This window comes from Solanum stenotomum, chromosome 7, assembly GCF_019186545.1.
Source record: "Solanum stenotomum isolate F172 chromosome 7, ASM1918654v1, whole genome shotgun sequence".
Taxonomy (NCBI): Eukaryota; Viridiplantae; Streptophyta; class Magnoliopsida; order Solanales; family Solanaceae; genus Solanum; species Solanum stenotomum.
The window spans coordinates 6033775-6053697 of NC_064288.1; the positions used below are offsets into that span (position 1 = coordinate 6033775).

Below are 19923 nucleotides of genomic sequence, written 5' to 3' on the forward strand. Positions count from 1 at the left end.
AAATTAGAAGCAAACAACTAGTATGACCAAAAATTACATCCATGCCAAGTGGCACACTAGATAAATTTGAGAAAGTGGTTATAAAGTTGTACATAAACTAATAATTTGATGGAATTTGACCTTACTTGTTTGTCCTAAGCACTTCCACTTTAACTAAACCTCTACTTTATTATCTATTAGAGATTAGTGTTATAAACTAACTCATGTATAACATCTTTAAAATATGCCAACAATACCTAACTCAAATTATTAAAAGTTGATGACCTTACCAAATCACATGGGAGTTACTATACTGTTATTATAATCACTCATAACTAAGCAAAACATAATAATAATAATAATAATAATAATAATAATAATAATAATAATAATAATAATAGAGAGTTCGTTAATAGATAAAAACTGACATAAGAACATGGATGAATTAGGTAAGTAGCTATTTTTAACACCTCCTATCAAATATTAACCACTATTTCAAAAGTTCTTAATAAACATTTAACCATATTCTTTTGACATGAATAAAATTTGGATGAAAATATCCCCAACAAAAATATGAAACAAGTTCAACATTGCTTGAATATGAAGGATTAACAAGTTGAAAATACAAGGAACGATTCACCGGGTTCAAGAAATTACTTGAATTTCAAAATCAAGAAAGGATTCAGGAAGTCCAAACCTTTATAAGTTCAAAATCAAGGAATGATTCATACGTTCAGTTTTTTTTTGTATGCCAATAGGAATATTTCCACATTAAAATATAACTATTTCCCTGCTAAAATTCAAACAACTGCTAAAAGCTCGTAGCAAATCCAAAAAGTGACTAAAAGATACATAAATAGAGAGAAAATAAAGACCAAAAATGCATTTCCTTGAGGAAAATATGCAAGGTTTTTACATAATTTTCATGTTTGTAAACGTATTCATGCAGTCAAATTATTATGTATTATACAGTTACTGAGCTAATTGAAACAAGCTATCGTTTTTAAATATATGCTAATTAATACAATATCGTTAACATTTAACATTATATATAGACTCAGCCTGGATTATTGTTAACAAGACATTTTAGGCATCTAGTATCTAGTACCAAAGAATCTAGTTTTGCTAGAAAATATATAACATTACTGCTTTTTTGTAATTTAATCTCTTTCTAATCAAACATTTATGTCACTAGCACAAATGAATAATTCCTTATTAATAGAATATGTGCTTCCTGGATTGTATAAAAGAACCATCAATAATGACATTCAACAAACATATTCTGTTTAAAAGGATCTTAACTTCTTTAAATGAGATATTTTATCATCTCTTAACTTTATATCTTGCAACATTTCGACATAGCATTGGACCAAAAAACAAGTATATAATAATGTATGAATTGTGTTTATACACAAAAATGGGCTAAAACAGTAACAAACTCAGAATATGGGCTAAAAAACTTACTTGCAATCAAGGTAAAATATCAGTGATCTCACAAATCCCCTTTAACACCTAAGTATATGTGGCTGCTAGTATACACAACCATTAAAACTAAAGTCATCATGTAAAATTCTCTGACTACATCTTATAATTGTTGAAAAATAATTACTCCAGTTTTACAGTAAAAGTTAATGAATGATAAAGATACAGATATTTCCAACTTTTACAACAAAGCTCAAGAACCTGTTTAGATCTTCTTCTGGTTCTCACAACATATTGAACTGGGGTATACTGAGGTACAAATATCCAAACCTCGCGTGCTTTTGAAGTAAAAACATAAAGCTCGCGCTGATTGAATGGACATGATAAGCTGCCATTTGACTATTCGCAGTGATTGGATGGACATGATAAGCTGCCATTTGACTATTCTGTTCTATGTCGGTCTTTAGGATTGCTGTACATGGGTAACAACAACATGGGGCCGTGTTTCCGTCTCCCATAACATCGCCAATAAACCACAAATATTACAGCCATTACACACACAGGAATTGCCCACCTGCAGCAGTAAACAACATAGGAAAGGAAATATTATAAAACATCCTCAGTCCAGGTCATGTCAGCTCATACTACTCTCACATCAAGCTACAGAAAATTCTTTCACAGTGACTATGGAAAAAGCATATGCCCTGATACGCAATACAATCTCAAACTCATTATCAAAGACTGCTATAAAAGATAGAAACTTTGCTTCAAAAACTTAGTCTGGAGAGGCAAGTCTAATGGCTGCTATAAATCTTGTATTGCTTCTACTGATCATCACAAAAAGAAGAAAAGAGAGCAACCCTCTTGTACTGCTTTAATTACTAATAAATTGTAACCAAATAACAAAAAAGTTCACAAAGGATACTTGAAAATAACAGAATTTTAGAATAAAAAGGTATTTCGTACCTGTCCAGATCAAGGATTGGACTATACACGAGCGTTTCCCAAGCAGCTACAATAAAATGCCACACTGGATTATAGTAAAGTGACTCTGCAGACCAAAACATTCTTGTATATGTTTCTAAGAAAATAAAAAGTATCCATGCGCCAATCTCGACCAAAATAAACTTTATGACGAACCGCCCGACCACCACCATGAACAGTGAGAAAGCCACCAACCAATTAAAGAGTCTGTGATTATAGTCCTTAATAAATGAAGACTTTGACTTCTCTAACATCTGCATAATTTGTAGATATACACAATTCATTGTAGGCCATATGAAATGGACAACGGGAAAGGAAAAAAAAAGCAACGTAGTCGGAGTAATGCAAAACATCACAAAAAAATTATTAATAAGTATGTATAAACAAGACAAACGGGTAAATCTGGAGACGAAGACTGATACTGATACTGCTTAATTCAAATGATAATTTATCATCTGACTCTTGTTTATACATTGGACAGGTAAAGGATAATTTATCATCTGACTCTTGTTTCTACATGGACAGGTAAGGAATTTTCCTATGTTATTGCTAGCATAGTCTTAATAATAAAACTGGCAAATCAGTTTCGCAGAGTTACTCTGCACATAAAGTAATAGAGAGGAAGCAAGAGAGGTGAAACTCCTGTTTCTTAATTTCAACAAAATATTCACCGAGAGAGCGAATAGAAGTCACCTCCAGCTAAATTGATTCCAAAGGCTGCCTACAAGTTTTCAGACCACGACTCTTTCTAATACCCTTTTTGTCTTTTTTAACTGGAAGGGGGATGTAGTCTACAGTCTACTAATGTTAACTGGTCCAGAAAGAAAACCTACTGGAAGAGGAGGAGCAGGCAAATGAGTTCATACAAGAACATTGATGTGACGAATAATGTCCATATTCAAGAGTGGCTGTGCAACTAGTGAATATCAAAGCAAGAATTCAAAAGCAACAACATCACTAGACATTTTTGACTAATTTCCAGGGATAAGGGATGGTGGAAAGGATATTTTCATTTACTGCAAAGATACTATGGTTTCTGTCTGTTCATTATCCAGATTTGTATAGTCAATTATAAGTAAAAATGTATATTTGCTTAGCTTCCTGAATGGGTTTTTTCTCATCTGTTGATCCAGCATGATGCAATTAACCTACATATTCACCAGCAGATGGTAAAGTTTCAATCCATGGTTCACCTTTTGGGTTCAATAGTATACTGTCCGTTACTTAAGGTAGGGGCTTCCTGATAAAACACATCCTATTTCTTTCTCTTCCTCAACCTCCCACCAACACAACCAAATGCAACATTATCGTAAGGGCTGAAGTGTACACTCAGTATATTGAGAAAAATCTTGTTGATAAAAAACAAGCAAGTACTAAAAACTAAATATATTAAACCTTCATCATCCGCTTCTCATAGTTGATTTTAGAAGGTCCGACACATTCACCGTGAAAGCTTTGGTTACACTGGATGAAGCCAGCATTGAACTTTGCCATCGAAGGAAGTCTGAGGACCTGAAGATGGTCCATTTTGTCCTCACATCTAGTATACAGGGCCTCACACAGCTTTGAGGATTGATATTCATTCGCCAGCATTATATTCTTGTACACCTGCAATTGATGTGGCAATAAGCAAAAAATTGAGAATTACATAAGACTATGCTTGTTGTAATCAATTAAAACCTTTTCAATCTCTTCATCCAATTTATCAACTGATTTTTTTGCATGGTGACGACCAAAATGCTGTTCATCAAAGATGTTCATCGCTCCCTGTCTGTGCTCTACATGAGCCTTTTGCAAAGACTCCCCAGACATTGGCAAAACCAATTTAGCCATCCTCTCATTGTACAGTTTTAGACACCGCTCCAGGATACCCTTGTTGAAAACTTCCACAAGGGACCCTGTGGATGGAATCTCCCCTTTATTCAACGCATCAAGAATCTAGAAACAAAGTTGTCATTTAAGAGCAAAGGTTAAAAAAGGTCATAAGTATACAAAAGCAATTGATTACAATCAGGACAATCGATGGACAATCACCTGCTCAAGGAAAGATACGAACTGCTTCCCGTTGAGAGATTTACCCTGGACAATTTTTGGACGAATAATAGATGTTACAACTTCTTTTAATCGCTCCCTCTTCTTGACATAGAGAGGATCAAGCTCAGCGTCCTTCATGTCACAAAGCTTTGTGCGCTGAAGATGGGGCTGTAAAAGAAATATGCATGTTATTATATCTTATTCTATCACTATGGGAAGTTCTTATACAAAATGCTCAAATCTAAAGGCATACCAAGTTTGCTATAATACCTTAGCATGCATCTGTACTATCCAAAATACCAATGCAACTACATAACAAACAAAAATTGTTTTCCTTCATTTTCTGGGGAAAGGGTAGATGGGGTTTGCCAGGTAGGAGTCTAGGAGATGATAAAGCCATCATTTAGCAACCACCTACACTTATGGACATTCAATGACCTTTCACATATAAGTTTAATTGGTTCCCAATGAAAGGCATGCTTGACACATGAAGTCTTGAGGAAGAAAAGAAAGATCATACTTCCGTGGTGCTCTTTATGTGGCAAGACGGGGGAAACTAATAGTCACCTATTCTTACATTGTACTTTCACAACAGAAATATGGTCCATGTTTCTCAACTATTTAGAAGTGAAATGGACTATGCCCGAACATACAGCTGATTTACTTAGTTGTTGGATCAGGAGAGGAGGTAGCAAGAGACAGAAGACCTGGTGGAATTTGATTCCACATTGCATTTGGTGGACAGTGTGGAAGGAGAGGAATAGTAGGAATTTTGAAGATATATCCAATTCCATTCACAAGGTTAAATGGAATAGCATTGTATCTCTATATTTTTGGTGTAAAGAGATAGGATTAGAGGATTCAGATCAACTTTTAGAACTCTTAGGATCCTTGTAAGTATTATGCTTTTTGTTCTTTTCTGAATTTTTTAAAGGTCCCCAGCATATCCTTAATGCTGAAGAATACAATGTTTACCAATTCTCAAAAAAAAAATTGGTTCCCCACTTCTCTTAAATCCCCACCTGCTTCTGGAAACAAGAGGGGGTGGGAGTGGGAGTGGGGGGAGAGTCCAATATGATGCTATAATTGTATGCCGTGACTTGCTTAAGCAAACCAATGTTTTATCACAAACGAAAAGTGCCAAGGTCTGCTATAAAGCGCATCCAAAAAGCACATGGTTTTACAAAGAAAGTTGCAAATGAAGAGAAAATGATGAATGTGTGAACAGGGTTTCGCTATAAGTAGATTAGCAGTTGAGTTCACTTTCTTATTCCAACTCCTAGCAAAAATAATAACCATACCAGAAAAGTTAAACCCAATTATTTTCTCTCTTTGTATCTTGCCCCCTCTTATTTTCTCATTGATTTGTCAGTGGCTGCCAGACCTCTGACTAGATTGGCCCCTGTTATACTACGGCAGTGACCTTGACAATCTTTCTTTGCAGGAGCTCTCCTGATGGGCTTTGCTGCCAAATATAATGTATTTATCATTGACTGAATTCCCAAAATGCGGTTGTAGATCTGAGTTATGCTGATTTTTTGAAGCCTAGTCAGTCATCGGTTACTTTGCATTTCTGAATGGAGAGTGTCAATTGGAAGCATACCATGTCAGCTCGGACTACGGGGATATCAAAAAGGAAGTGAGACTGGAGGCATAGATAAATGGCTGATTTAGAGAGCTAAGGGAGCTTTCAGGAGGGAAAGAGAAGAATAAATGGGCAGGAAATAGCAGCTGTAAGTGCAGGAAGTTGAGATGGTAGAGGTAGTGATAGGCTGATAGCATCTGAAAATGGGCAACAGTAGAGACAACATTGGTGACAGCATTGAAGAAACCAATGGGAGGAGAATTGGGTATAAAAGAAAGGACGAGGGGTGTGTTTGGTATGAAGGAAAATGTTTTCCTTGAAAATGCTTTTTTGGAAACTGTTTTCCAGTTTAATTTTAGAAGGAAATATTTATTAAAGCTTGATAATAATATCAGCAAATTGGATAGCACTTCTATTTAGAAAATCTAATGAAACTTTTGAGTGTTAAAGATTGATAATAAACTCTACATAAGAGTTGGAATAGTTGCAAAGGATTTTCAGCTTTTTGATGGAATAAGTTTTCCTCAAAAAATATTTTTTTTAAACTGGTAAGATTGTATTCTTCAGCATTAAGGGCATGCTGGTCACCACCAAAAAGTGTCAGTTACAAGCTTCCTATCAAATCTACAATTTGTTCTGTATCTACTATACACAACTGTTTACACCAAAAAAGTAAGGATACTATACAATTCCATTTGACCTTGTGAATGGAATTGGATCTATTTTCAAAACATCTACCATTCCTTTCCTTCCAAACTGACCACCATATACATGATGGTATTAACCTCCACCATCTCCTCTGACTCTTGCTGCCTCATCTCCTTACCCAGCTCTTTTTCTAGGAATCAAACACCAAACAATGACTTCCTTGTGGATAAAATTTTATTGGAAAAAGAGTACCGACATGTTAGAGACACCTACATCATATTCCTTTTAATGTCTTGGTGGCTATTTATTGGATTAAAAAAAGTGGGAAGAATTTTAGCAAACTAATGTGTGTTGTGTGCATGCACGTGTGTGTGTGTGTGTGTGTGTGGAGAGAATAATCCAGGAGAAAATAACTACAAACCAAACAACAATTATATGGACAAAGAAACTGAAAAAGTAAAATTCAGTGAAAATAGTGTAACCTCAAACGTTTGAGTAATGGTAACTTCCTATCAAAATAAAATATGTTTATCAACAATGAGCAATCATCCTTGATCAAAATTAAAACCAAAAGGAATAACGGAAGAGAAAAGAGTTGGAAAATCTTAACTTATCAAAAAAAAAAAAAAAGAGAAGAAACTGGAGTTGGAGAATCTAGTAAATATAGTACAATGTACATTGAGATACATATTTTTAAAAAACAGTGGTGGTCGAGCCAACTTGTGCGCACTTCAACTATTCCTCTAGGTTCCTGCCACACCAGTATAGGTACCAAATAACTCTTCCTACCAAGACTTAGATAGGTGGGAAGATATCACCTGGTGTTTTTTGTCTTTGCTAGGATTTAAACCTGGTCTCCAAGGTTTGCACCCACCTCATTGACCACTAGGCCACACCCTTAGTGCTAGTCACATTGCGATATACACAAGGATAACATGAAAGAAAATTCAGATTAAACTAATATTGGTAAGGAGCAGACAGCACTAATCTAAGTCAACTTAGGAGCATAGTTTATTGATCAAGGATTAGGAGCAAAGTTATAGCAGGCCATTGCCGGAAAGGGATGTAAGCAGGTTGTAGTTGAAGAGTGTGGAAACTAGCTATCAATATGATTTAAGGAGATCAGGAAGTAGTGTGAAATTTAATAGTAGAGTAGGCTACTTCCTATTATCGTCGGATGGCTGGGTGGACATCTTGTTGGCGGCATCGGTGCATGCTCGATGTATTCAGGTGGTTCCTGGACTATTTTCTAACAAAGTTACCAAGAAAAGATAAAACTAATGGCATCTTCTTCAAAAGCAAGATACCATGATCATAAGAAGAGTGGAGATAGATGATATAATAGCCTGGATCCTTGCACCAGTAAAAAAGGTGCACATGGACAGCGTAGAGAAATAATACATCCCAAAAGGTGCACAGATCATGTAGCGGAACAATATTTATCTAGAATTATAAAGGACGCTTTCTTTAGGTTAAGATATAACATCTCGTGATTGTTGCAGTCACAAAATTATTGAAATGACAGTTTACTGCACTAAGCTGTGAAATGCAAAACTCAAGGAAGAAGAACAAGATCAAAGGACAGAAGTAGTTAGGCCATACTTGTGGTAAGCTGAAGGCTGTGCTATTATCACCCATTATGGCTAAAGAATCTCGAATCTGATTCACCTGAAACCATGCATTACAATCAAAACTAATCCATTTAGTCAAGTTTCTTCATCATGTGCAGAACTCAAGAGTACAACAAAGAGCACCTGATCAATATTTTTATCACCTGTGGTAATAGAAAAGGCAACCATAGTTAGCATATACTAGGCTTCATAGTTATTTATTAAGCATGCATATAAAGGTGATTGAACTAACCATTGCTATTAGGGACACGTCTTAGAGCTTCATCAACCATTTCTTGCACAGATTTTCCTTCTGTAAAAGGTACAAGCTCAGAGAAATTACAACAGAAGGAACAGAAACAAAAGCATTTTGTTATTAGATGGAAGAGTATTGCGAAAACTCTTGTGATAATTGTACATTAAGCAGATAATATTAAGCACTTCAGTTCATTTTGTTCATTTACATCCCCAAGTCCATATAGGATGTCACATTCACAAATGTCAAGCAATTGCACTTAAGAAGTTTTGAGGCATCATTTCCCTACTTACGCAGAAAATCACGTTGGATGAGCCATAGTAGCTTTGCAGGTTCAAACGCAACATCTTGCCCCTACACAACATCCATCAACTGAGCATGTCATATAACTTGTTAAGTAACTCTTCTTTCGTTGCCCCTTTCAATGAGGCAGATATATAATAGCCTTCATGACTCCAAAAATGCTTACCTTTACTCTGGCCACAAGGAGAGAAGAGATACAAGGATGAAACAACAGAGAGTCAGAAAAGAAACAGAGAGAACGAGAAGCTGACCAAGAAACCAAAGGTCAAACATAAACTAGAAACTTTTGAAACAACTAGTTAGAGTTGAACCTTCCATAGAACTCCTCCGCAAGTTCAACTGCGAATGACAGCCGGGATATGTCAGCTTCACGTATCTAAAGCATACAACACAACGCAAAAAAAAATATATATGATTAGGGAGAGCCCTTATACATTAAAGAAAAATAGGGCAGGAAATAAGCTACCACTCTCAGGGCCAAAGCTTTAACCATATTAGGATGACTTAACAGTTGTCCGACCAATATGTAGACAAGAATAGGCAGAGCAACAACTGATTTTTATACAAATGGGTAGTCAACCATTACATTTGTTGGTTATCTTCTACCATTTGCTCGCCACTTGTGTGATTAAATGAGCTTAAAGAAAATTTCTACATGATAGCAGTTATATTTTGCTCACTCTTTATAACACGACTCTTCATCAATTAATGTTGTGCATCACCTATTTACCTTGGATAACTCCAACATTGGAGTAAAATGTCAACATTATATACTTCAATATATTGTTTGTACTTGTCAAAAGAACAAAGAAATGCAAATTACACACAACCCATCTCTAGTTTATTAGTAAGTAAAAATTGCATTTTTCATCCATGTGTAATTGGGTTAAGTCCCCATGCTGACATGTTTCCCAATTAGCACATGATACCTTCAATTATTATTCAGTTAGATGGTGGTGTCCAGACCAGCTTGCATGCACTTCAACTATTTTATCGCATAGCAGCTACCTCCCACCAGTGTAAGTACCGAGCAAGTCGACCACTAAGGCTTAGACAGATGAAAAGAGATCACCTAATACTTTTTTTGCCTCAGCTAGGATTTGAAAAATATAAAAGTAAGAATAATCAATCATTTGGATGGTGAGGTTTTCTATTTCTATCTTGACTAGAAATATCAAGACAACATTAATAGCGCATTTAGTTAGTAGAGTGTATGGTTATTCTCGTTTACCATGTTGGCGTGTTCTCCACTTAACACATGCAGATGTGGAGCCATGAGATTTAGTTTATGGGTTCTGAATCCAGTGTTGTCAAAGGCACACCAAAAGCGCATTTAAGCCCCGAAGTTAGGCTCTAAATAGGTTGAATGCTTCACATCGCTTAATGTGCTATTTAGTATCATCTTCAAGGCTCTCAGGCATACTTTTCCTTGCCAATGAGCCTCTTCCAAAGAGGCGGTACTAAACCATTGACATTTGGACAAAACATATATATTTGTATTTTTTTTCTCCCTTTGCGTCTTTTTTCAAGAAAGCTCACGCTTTATTCGCACTTGAAGTCCCAACAGACCTTAGAGCTTGTTTGTGCATTTTTCTTTCAGTAACACTGTCTGAATCACAATTCTTTCTGTTTACTGGATTCTAAATAGATTGTTTGTCCATATTAAATGACTTTTTCAATGCAAATACAGGGTTTGAGACCTAAGCTATTGGATTTATCGAACCCATAACAGCAATCCTGAATGGGATTTTTCGCATAGAACTAGTAGTATCGACAAGAGGCCACATCACTAGCTGAACTTTTCTCAGGTAGGGTAGGCTTGCTTGGAGTCAGAAGTCATATTCTTCCTAACCAAATAAGCTCTTTTGCAAAGCTCATCGCAGTCAAAGCAAGACTTACGATAACAATCACACCTCACCAGGGGCAGGGACCAGACTGCCCCTGAGCACATGACACCTTCAATTATTTTTGCCACACATTTTCAGGACTTCCTTGCTCGAAAAACAAAAAAAAGAAGTAAATAAATACTCATTTGGGTGTTTAGGTTTGTGATCATTAATCTTTCAGTTTCCGCCTTATGAGATCCTGAAAGCACACACTGAAAACGAACAAAAGTATTATATGTTTAAGAAAACATGAGGACTAAATCGCACTAATGCTATAACACAAATGGAAACCAGAAGTTTGCCACATTAGCATTTTAAATCATAAAATGTTATCAGCAGATGATAGAAGCATCAGTTGCAGTCAAGTTCTATTCCGTTATCTCAATCACAGTATGAGTCAGAAGAATCACTACACATGAACAAAAGAGCTTATCAGAGGAAAATGAGGAGTATTATTCTCTATTACAGTAACTGTTGTATAAGAGCTGATCATTTCAGGTAAGACAGTATCCACCCTCAATAGGTACATCCAAAGCATTAAAAGTTCATTCATGTGTATAATATTTCACTCCAACAAAGTTTGCTGGCAATGGTTTTACTGTCAAAATTATTTCAGCATCACTGAATAAGAAACCCAAGTACAGTGAACATTCACATAAGATAATTTGAAATGATTAAATACTTGCATGCCAATGCTAGTGATGTCTGAGGCACCCTTAAATGGCATTTCAGTGCAGGCACTAACACATGTCTCAGAGACATGAGCTCTTTCATGAAGAGAGCGGCACTAAATAAAGTGATGCATTTACTTGTTAAGAGAAAATGTTATAGATAAATATATAGGTGGTTAGTAAGAGGAAGTTTAGTTTTAGTACAAAAGAGGTAGTCATTAACTATGAACTAGAAACTTAAAGTTGTATTTGCATCTGAATCAGGTATTAGAAGTAGGTTTGAACTTGATTGACAAGGTTTAACTCCATATTTGCCAATGCAAAATTTTCAAATACTTTGTCCACATAATCATTATTTGTGTTTATAACCTTTTCTTTTGCACTACATTTATATTTTTTTTAAACTCTGCCTATGTATGTTTTGCATCACGTGCGAACATGCCTTGTCAGTCCCGAGCCTAGATTAAAAAAATTGCAATAGGTTGATTGCCAGCATAAAACTAGTCGATTTATGATCAAGCAAAATGGGTATTAAGTATGCATATAACTGACATCATCCAAGCGAGATTGAAGTGTAGTTTTTGTTCATTTACATTCTTTTTCTTTTCTTCATCCGTGCATTTTTCACTAAACCACGTGCTTTAGTTGTGCTTTACACTTGTAGAAGTAACAAATCTTGATACTTTTTTACGTTGTTTGCCATTGACATCACTGGCTAGTGTGATCCTCTACCTTCTCGTCCCATCATGTCTATAGACAAAATAATATCTCTCAAGAAATTTATGATGACATGGTTGTTAAATGTATGAGGCTGTTCAGTATAGTCCCATCCTCTCAGGACATTATGGTGCATGCTTCTTTACCACCTAAAAACCTACTAGAAGCTATATCAATGTGCTTTGAGTATCAAAACTTATGGCCATTTTTTTTTCTAACTGCAGAACTTGTGCCATTTTTCCTCAAACAAATGCTCAATTCAGAACGATCCACTACATCTCATACATCCTATGGTTATCCTCACTAATGATACTTGTAAATACATTCAAGAAATCCATTATCCACGTCAATTGTAATATCAATATTTGCAGTAATTCAAAAAGGACATAAAAATGCCCATTCCTATCAATTATCTATTCAAAAGGGGAATGTCATAAAAATCCCAAGACACAAGAAAGTACGACGAGAAGTTAGATAAAAAAATGTTAAATTCTGCTAACTACAAAAAAATTCATAACTTTCTACCTATTACATGTGTCACTCTCCTATTCCAGCCTCTCTTACAGACAAAATCAAAAGCTCCAAGAAACCTTATTTGGGGAAGAAATCTTGGTGTCGGAAGATTCCACTTGTTGAATAGGATTACTCCACTTCACCTGTAGATGTCGGGGTACTGGGAATAAGACTGCTAAAGGCCTTTAACAAGGCACTACAGGCAAGTGATTGTGGAAGATGAGAAGAGAAACCCTTATGAGGATGATGACAGAGGATAAGTACTAATAAAAAGGGGAAGTGGAAAATCTAGGAGGCTACCTCACCTTTTGGGAGGAGATTTTGAAGAGGTTGGCAGATTTAGCAAGAACGTTAAGTTTGCTATTTTTTTTAAAACAAATAGAAACATAAATTTTTCGAATGATGGTGTTCTCTGGAGGGGAACTTTAAGGATAGAAAATTGCTTCCCGTTGCAGATTGCAACAGTGCAACGGCTGAGAATGTGGTCTCAGGGATCAGGGTATGATGATGCTATTTTATTCGGGACATTCGTTTTAGAAGAGCACTAAATTAGTGGGAGTTAAAAGACTTGCTAAATAATTGGTTCATCTCATTCATATGAAAGAAGGATCTGATGGAGATGGAAAGGGACAGCAAAAGGACATGGGAGCTTCACCTCAAGTCATTTTTTTTTTTGATGAAGTAAATGTTCGCTTCACCTCAAGTCATTATATGATATACTTCTTGTAAGAGAGAGGAAGAGCTTCCACATGGGGCTATTTGAGTACCCAGTCACCTGAGAAGTTAAGTATTTTGAACTATGAGCTGATTGGGAAGCTAGAAAATTGGAGGGACTTCAATATTGCCCCAACACTATAGAACTTGATACCATATTGTCCCTCCATCCCATTTTATGTGGCACCATTTGACTTGGCACGGTGTTTAAGGAAAAAAGGAAGACTTTTGAAACTTGCGGTTTAAAACAATCCTTAGATATTTGTGTGGCTCTAAATCAAATCTTTAAGGATAAAAGGAAAATTTAAAGTTAAATTGTTTCGGTGACATTTAGAGGAGGAATAGAAGTGCTTTTGGGAAGGAAACAACTGCCTCCCAAATTTAAAACATCATTTTTGCATCTCTTGAGAACTTATACGGTGATACTCATCGAATGTAACACATTTCTAATGTGAATGTCTCATCTAAAAGCTTAATCCACATGTGAGCCAAAAAAAATTCATTGGTCAAGCACGTGAACATTTTTTAACCAAGGATGACAGCAAGACTTGAACTTAAGACCTATGTTTCTCTGATTCATGACGCATTTTGTGAAAGCCTCATCTAAAAGCTTATACTGTTACTGAAGGCACGCGTCTATTCACTTAATTTCTTTGACGCATATAGTTATTTTTGCTTTGTATACATCTTGTATCCCCGAAGGTTGCATGCACCTATTCTACCAGGTATCAGCTACCTCCCACTGACTCATGTCTTGGGTAACCTTACCCACCTAGACTTGGACAAATAGGAAGAAATGACCAAGGACTTAATTGCCATGATTGGAATTTGAACCCTGTCTCATGTGGTTCTCATCCCACTTTATTGAGCTTGCAGACGTACAAAGACCAGAAGCTATTCTGGATAATGACAGACGCATAGGAAAACAAGATGTTATCTAACATCAGCGTCAAACCCTGCTTTTCAGCTAAGTATCAACAGCACAAAATAACTCTCCAAGCGTCATAAATCACACCCTTGGGGAGTTATAACACTTACACCCTTAGGGGTCGTTTGGTATCTAGCAAGGAATTAACCTATTCATGTATCAATTTATGATCAAGTTATACAACGCTTGGTAGCGAGTTAAGAAATAAGTTATAAATGTATAAATTAATACGACGTTTGGTCTGCAATTTAGAAACCCGCATAACTAATACATGCATAAGTTATGAGTGAATTGGTGTATTATCTTATGAGGAGTAAAAGATGGAATAACTAATACCTACATAACCATTACCCACATAACTAATGTCTGCATAATTCCAACCAGCTACCAAACAACCCCTTAATGTTTAATCACAATTTGGCAAATAGTTATTGAATAGACCAATTTACCCCCAAAAGTAATGCTTACGCAAACCAACTACGTTATCACTATATTTCTAATTGGCATCTTAGTTTTTCTCCACCAATAATACCAAGAAAAAGTTTTTTCCTTCTTTCAAATTCTCTCAAATGTTTGTGTAATCTTTTGATCTATGAACTTAGGATGTTGTTTTTGTGAGAAATATAGGAGAAGAATATTATAGAATTGTTGTTGTTTACATTATTACAGAGAGACCCTATTTATAGACACTACGATAGACACCTTTTCCAACTAGGACACTGCAATACAATCCTTTTCTAAGTAGGACACTATATATTATTCCTATTACTATTGCTATTATTGTTTCTATTCTAAGTAGGATTGTATATATGGTATACCTATTACTATTCTAATAGGATTGTATAAACCTATTCCTATTCTAACACTCCCCCTCAAGCTAGTGCATACAATTCATGTACCTAGCTTGTTACAAATGTAATTAACACAAGGATCGATGAGGGGCTTGGTAAGATATCTGCAAGTTGATCACTCGACTTCACAAAATTGACAATCAATCTCAATGTGTTTGGTCTTCTCATGAAATACTGAATTTGATAAATAATGCCGATAAAACACAGAGTGATAAAACTACACTGTTGGAACTTCCCAAACCAAGCTTGCAAAGACTGTTTCAGACCATAGAGTGACTCACATAATCGACATACAAGGCTACTAAATTCCCTCCGAGCAACAAAGTGCTCAAAATCTAGTGTAAAGTATATGGATCATGTTGGAATCAATAGATGAGTCGATATTAAACAAGTCACCGAAAAATTGGCCGGAACAGGCTCATATGCCGGAGTATTAGATTTGATGGCTAAAAGTGGTCACAATCTAAAAAATAAAATTATATGGGTAGGGTTGGAATGATGGCACAACCCTACGCAAATCAGATTTGAGGAGTCACCGGAAAGACGAATGGAACTATGCAAATCAAATCTAAGGAGTCACTGAAAAGAGAAATGATGCTATGCAACTCAGATATAAGAAAGTTGTTCGGAAAAATCAATGGTACTACACAAATTAAATATGAAAAGTAGTCTGGAGAGATGCACGGTGCTACGCAAATCAGATATGCAAAAAAAAAGTAGTCACCGGATTGATGGCACGGTGCTACAGAAATTAATTATGAAAAAGTAGTCACCGGAATGATGGCACGGTTGCTACACAAATTAATTATGAAAAAGTAATCACCGGAATGATGGCACGGTGTTACACAAATTAAATATGAAAAGTAGTCACCGGAATGATGGCACAGTGCTACACAAATTAGATATAAGAAAGTAGTCACCGGAATGATGGCACGGTGCTACACAAATTAGATATGAGAAAATAGTAACCGAAAAGATACACGGTGACCCAACTTTTGCTAACATAATCATTGGCCGGACGGGTGGCATATATGGATAATAGCCACCCGCCGGCAGCGGAAGCTCTTTGATTCTGCTCTTTGATTGTTTACCAAGATCGTAGAGGCTCTGATACTATGTGAGAAATATAGGAGAAGAATATTGTTGAGTTGTTGTTGTTTACATTATTACAAAGAGACCCTATTTGTAGACACTACAATAGACATCTTTTCCAACTAGGACACTGCAATACAATCCTTTTCTAAGTAGGACACTATATATTATTCCTATTACTATTGCTATTATTGTTTTTATTCTAAATAGGATTGTATATACCTATTACTATTCTAATAAGATTGTATAAACCTATTCCTATTGCAACAGTTTGCACATGTTCCTTTTTTGGGATAAATGTATATGGTTATACATGTTATGATTTGCTTTTTACTTTTCTATTTTACTAACCCAGGTTTTAAATGTTCTTATACTTACTTTAAACTCACCATACACTTGAGGAAATACATGGAGCCAAGCTTTCTTATGATAGCTTAATTGTCTGAGTACATCATCATCATTACATTATGGAGTCAGATTCAATAGTTCAGCAAGAATTGAAGTTCTTGATCTATCCTGTAATTTAAAATTGCATACTCATTCCATAATCTGTTAAGTGTTAAGCAACATCTTTATACAGCAAAACAGAAGGAAGATACATATTTCGCTTTCATTCTTTTACTTTTTGAGATGGATAGAGGAAGAATAAAGTAGTTTTGAAGCAGAGAACAATATCATGCAGATGCCTCACTATCAAGAAACTAAGCCTGATTATAATTTGAGAGAGAAATAACCTATCTAAAACATGGTTTGTCCATCCCCAACCCTTCCTCACACCCCTCTTTCATAGGAATGGCCATCACATAGTTTTGTGAGATAATAATTGATACCCTTCTCCCACGACTCATCTCTATAGAGGGAATACATTCTCCATATTTCATCAGTCAACACTTCAGGGACAACTAATAACTAATCGGGTTCTGTTCAAATTTTACATGTTTCAACAACTTATATTGTCATGCCCTGAATATAAATTTAAATTGGGATTAATCTGTACAATTTCATAGAAAGAGAGTGGATATTATAGGCAGAGTAACAGACCGTCTCAGGGAGATTATATATAAGCACAGAACTCATAACAGCTGCAAGGGCAAAAATCCTGAGAAACAAGAAAGCATCAAGAAACAACCACGTTTAGTCAGATGTATATGGTAGACTGCGGCATCTGAAGATTAGCATATTACCGGTCATCATATACATTAGATTTTCCAATGCTTTCAAAACCTTCTGTGTCAAGGTAAAAAACAGAAGTTTTTACTCCATTGATATCCATCTCTACTGGAGTACCCCAAACCCATATCCCTGAAAGAAAAGGAAAGGAGGAAGTTAAATGATGTCCAGATCTCCTAATGAAACAACAGTATCCAGAAAAATCTTGCATATGACCTTTTGTCTTTGTATCACGCATATGCCCAACACCAAAACCTGCAAAAGTAGAACTCCATTAATCAGTTGCTTAAAAACCTGCAGAAAAACCTTGCAGCCACCAAGGTAACAGCAAACTTTAACAACTAACAAATAAAGTGACATCAGCTATCAAAAATATAGGGCACCGCACCTTCATCACAAGACAGGGAAAGGAGCTGATTAAGAGTAAATGATTTTCCTGAACGATACGGACCAATTACCTGGTCAAACATTTTGCAGAAATGTCAATATACCAGAAAAGACACTGCTGGCAAACAAAATTTAGGTAAGAAACAGCTCCGCTAGAAACTTCTCCAAGAAAACCATATTCAGTTGCACAAAAAGACAGATACTTGATAATCAAAACCGGTGCATGCAAGATTCCAAAAAAAGAAGAAGCAGCTAACAGTACTCCCTGCGTGCCAGTAAAAGTAACCTAATTTCCTTCTTGGACTATTCTGTAAAGAAAAAAGTGACCTTATTCTTTTCAATAGAGAATTTTTCACTTCCTTTTTATCCTATTTCTCCCTTTCACAGTTAGACAAATATGAATTACATCTACTCAAGATCATTTCAAATTGATGCAATTTTTTTCTAAAATGGAAAGTAATAAAACTTGATGCAGAAACCGTACCAACTAATTATTACAGTTTTCCACTTCAAAACAGTTATTTCGAATATTTTTTTAATCAATGCGGTAATCTGAACACCACGTAAGTCAAACCAAGTATAACTGAAACTGAAACAAGCAACCCTTAAACATAATAACTGAAACTTCCTAGCAATAACAGGGAGACTCAGACTTCCATAGAGCTGTGCAAGAGATGATAACTTATTATTCCTAAAAAATGACAGGTTATAACTGATGCCAGATACAAATGCAAAACCTACAGCAACAGCTGCAATGGGTGTAGTTATCTTCTCAATTGCCTCCAATCCTTCTCTTGAAAGGCGAAGTTTTGTGTGACCTGGATCAGGCTCTATAATAGGAAACCTGTCAAGCAGAAAGATAGCTATATGTTGAAACAGCAACCAGCATTCCAGTAACAATAGAAAGATAGAAAACTATGTACATGCATCCATACACAGAACTGACAAACAAATTATTTACATCTAACTAACCAAGGCTTGATGAGACAACATTGCTCATCAGACATAGTACGAATAAATAATCTAATTTCTAACACAAACACAAAAGAAACAGTATACAGCAAAGACTCTGAGTATTCATGTTTTATCTGTCTAAGCTGTAGAGATAGAGATACTCATTAATACTGCTGCTTATCTTTCTCTATGCAAGGAAGTCCATGCCAACTTGCATGTACATCAATTATTTCACCAGGTATCCATATCCTCCCACCACCACAAACTCCATCTTAAGCATATCGAAAAAAATCACCCAGTTTTACACTTGACTGCCATACTAATTATGTATAAACTCTATATGACTAGCAAGCTGGTCTAGGTAAAAAGAAATGGCTAATGAGGATTGGTATAGCCCATCCCAACTAGCTTATAAAGTTAAAAACTGAACCCCACCATATGAATATCACGGATAAACATCAGTGCTGGTTCAATCAGTCCTAGATGGGCATTACACTTAAACATGTTAACAGCCAAGAAACAATAAAAAGAAACAAACCCAACTTCACAATGTGCATTCTCATTGTTTGAGCATATGCCTCACTGGGCAAAACAATTTACAGTAACATTACCACAGATCACAAGAAAACGCAAGGATTTTTAAAGCCAAATAACTCAAGAGTAAGATCATGAACAAAAAGGGTATATACAAAAAATCTGTGAAAAAAGTCTTACGCTTGATGAAAATTCTCAATAGAAGAAAATGACCCAGATGCGAAAAAGCAAAGAAATGTGTAGAAAACCGCGATTGGCCAAGAAATCTTCATTCTTGATCTGGGATTCAGCTGTAATCTTGCAAATGCCGTAAAGTTACAAGCATTGCAAAGGGTAAAACAACATAGAAAACTGAAAAAAAATGGGATTTTCCAATTCTCAGCCCAAAAAAGGAGAAGTCATGTGCAAGGGTGCACGTTAAGGATCGTGGAGCCGTTTCTTCAGGGTTGATTTTTATTGATTTTTTGTTTAAAGATTAGGGGTTTCAGACTTTTGAGATTCTTGTCCGAACACAAGGAAGAATTTGGAAGGTATAATTAACTAAAATAAACTTTTGTTATTACTATTTCCTCCGTCTCATATTAGTTGATGTAGTAAAAATATTTATCATATTAGTTGTTCATTCATTTTATCAAATTAAGAAAATATTAATAATTTTTTTCTCAAATAAAATCGACGGTTAATT

The 19923-nt window shown here is 35.7% G+C and overlaps 1 protein-coding gene across 1 annotated transcript; it reads right to left on the reverse strand.

The window, feature by feature from the left end:
* Window positions 1-1538: 1538 nt before the first annotated feature.
* Window positions 1539-19723, reverse strand: LOC125870776 (uncharacterized). Its single transcript, XM_049551288.1, has 17 exons — window positions 19419-19723; window positions 18492-18594; window positions 17752-17821; window positions 17580-17618; window positions 17378-17495; window positions 17235-17292; window positions 9133-9197; window positions 8988-8994; window positions 8812-8872; window positions 8516-8575; window positions 8407-8426; window positions 8255-8320; window positions 4420-4587; window positions 4066-4323; window positions 3781-3993; window positions 2368-2639; window positions 1539-1975 (listed from the first exon to the last, which is right to left on the reverse strand). The coding sequence occupies exons 1-17, from the start codon at window positions 19508-19510 to the stop codon at window positions 1843-1845; spliced, it is 1803 nt and encodes a 600-aa protein (XP_049407245.1). The 5' UTR covers window positions 19511-19723; the 3' UTR covers window positions 1539-1842.
* Window positions 19724-19923: the final 200 nt, after the last annotated feature.

What these genes read in the sequence shown, in the direction of transcription:
- LOC125870776 (XM_049551288.1), bottom strand. Translation starts at nt 19,510, where the DNA reads ATGAAGATTTCTTGGCCAATCGCGGTTTTCTACACATTTCTTTGCTTT. An exon ending in ATTGAGAATTTTCATCAAGC is followed by an intron (nt 18,595 to 19,418) that starts GTAAGACTTTTT and finishes TCTGCTTGACAG; the next exon opens with GTTTCCTATTATAGAGCCTG. An exon ending in TTCCCTGTCTTGTGATGAAG is followed by an intron (nt 17,619 to 17,751) that starts GTGCGGTGCCCT and finishes CTACTTTTGCAG; the next exon opens with GTTTTGGTGTTGGGCATATG.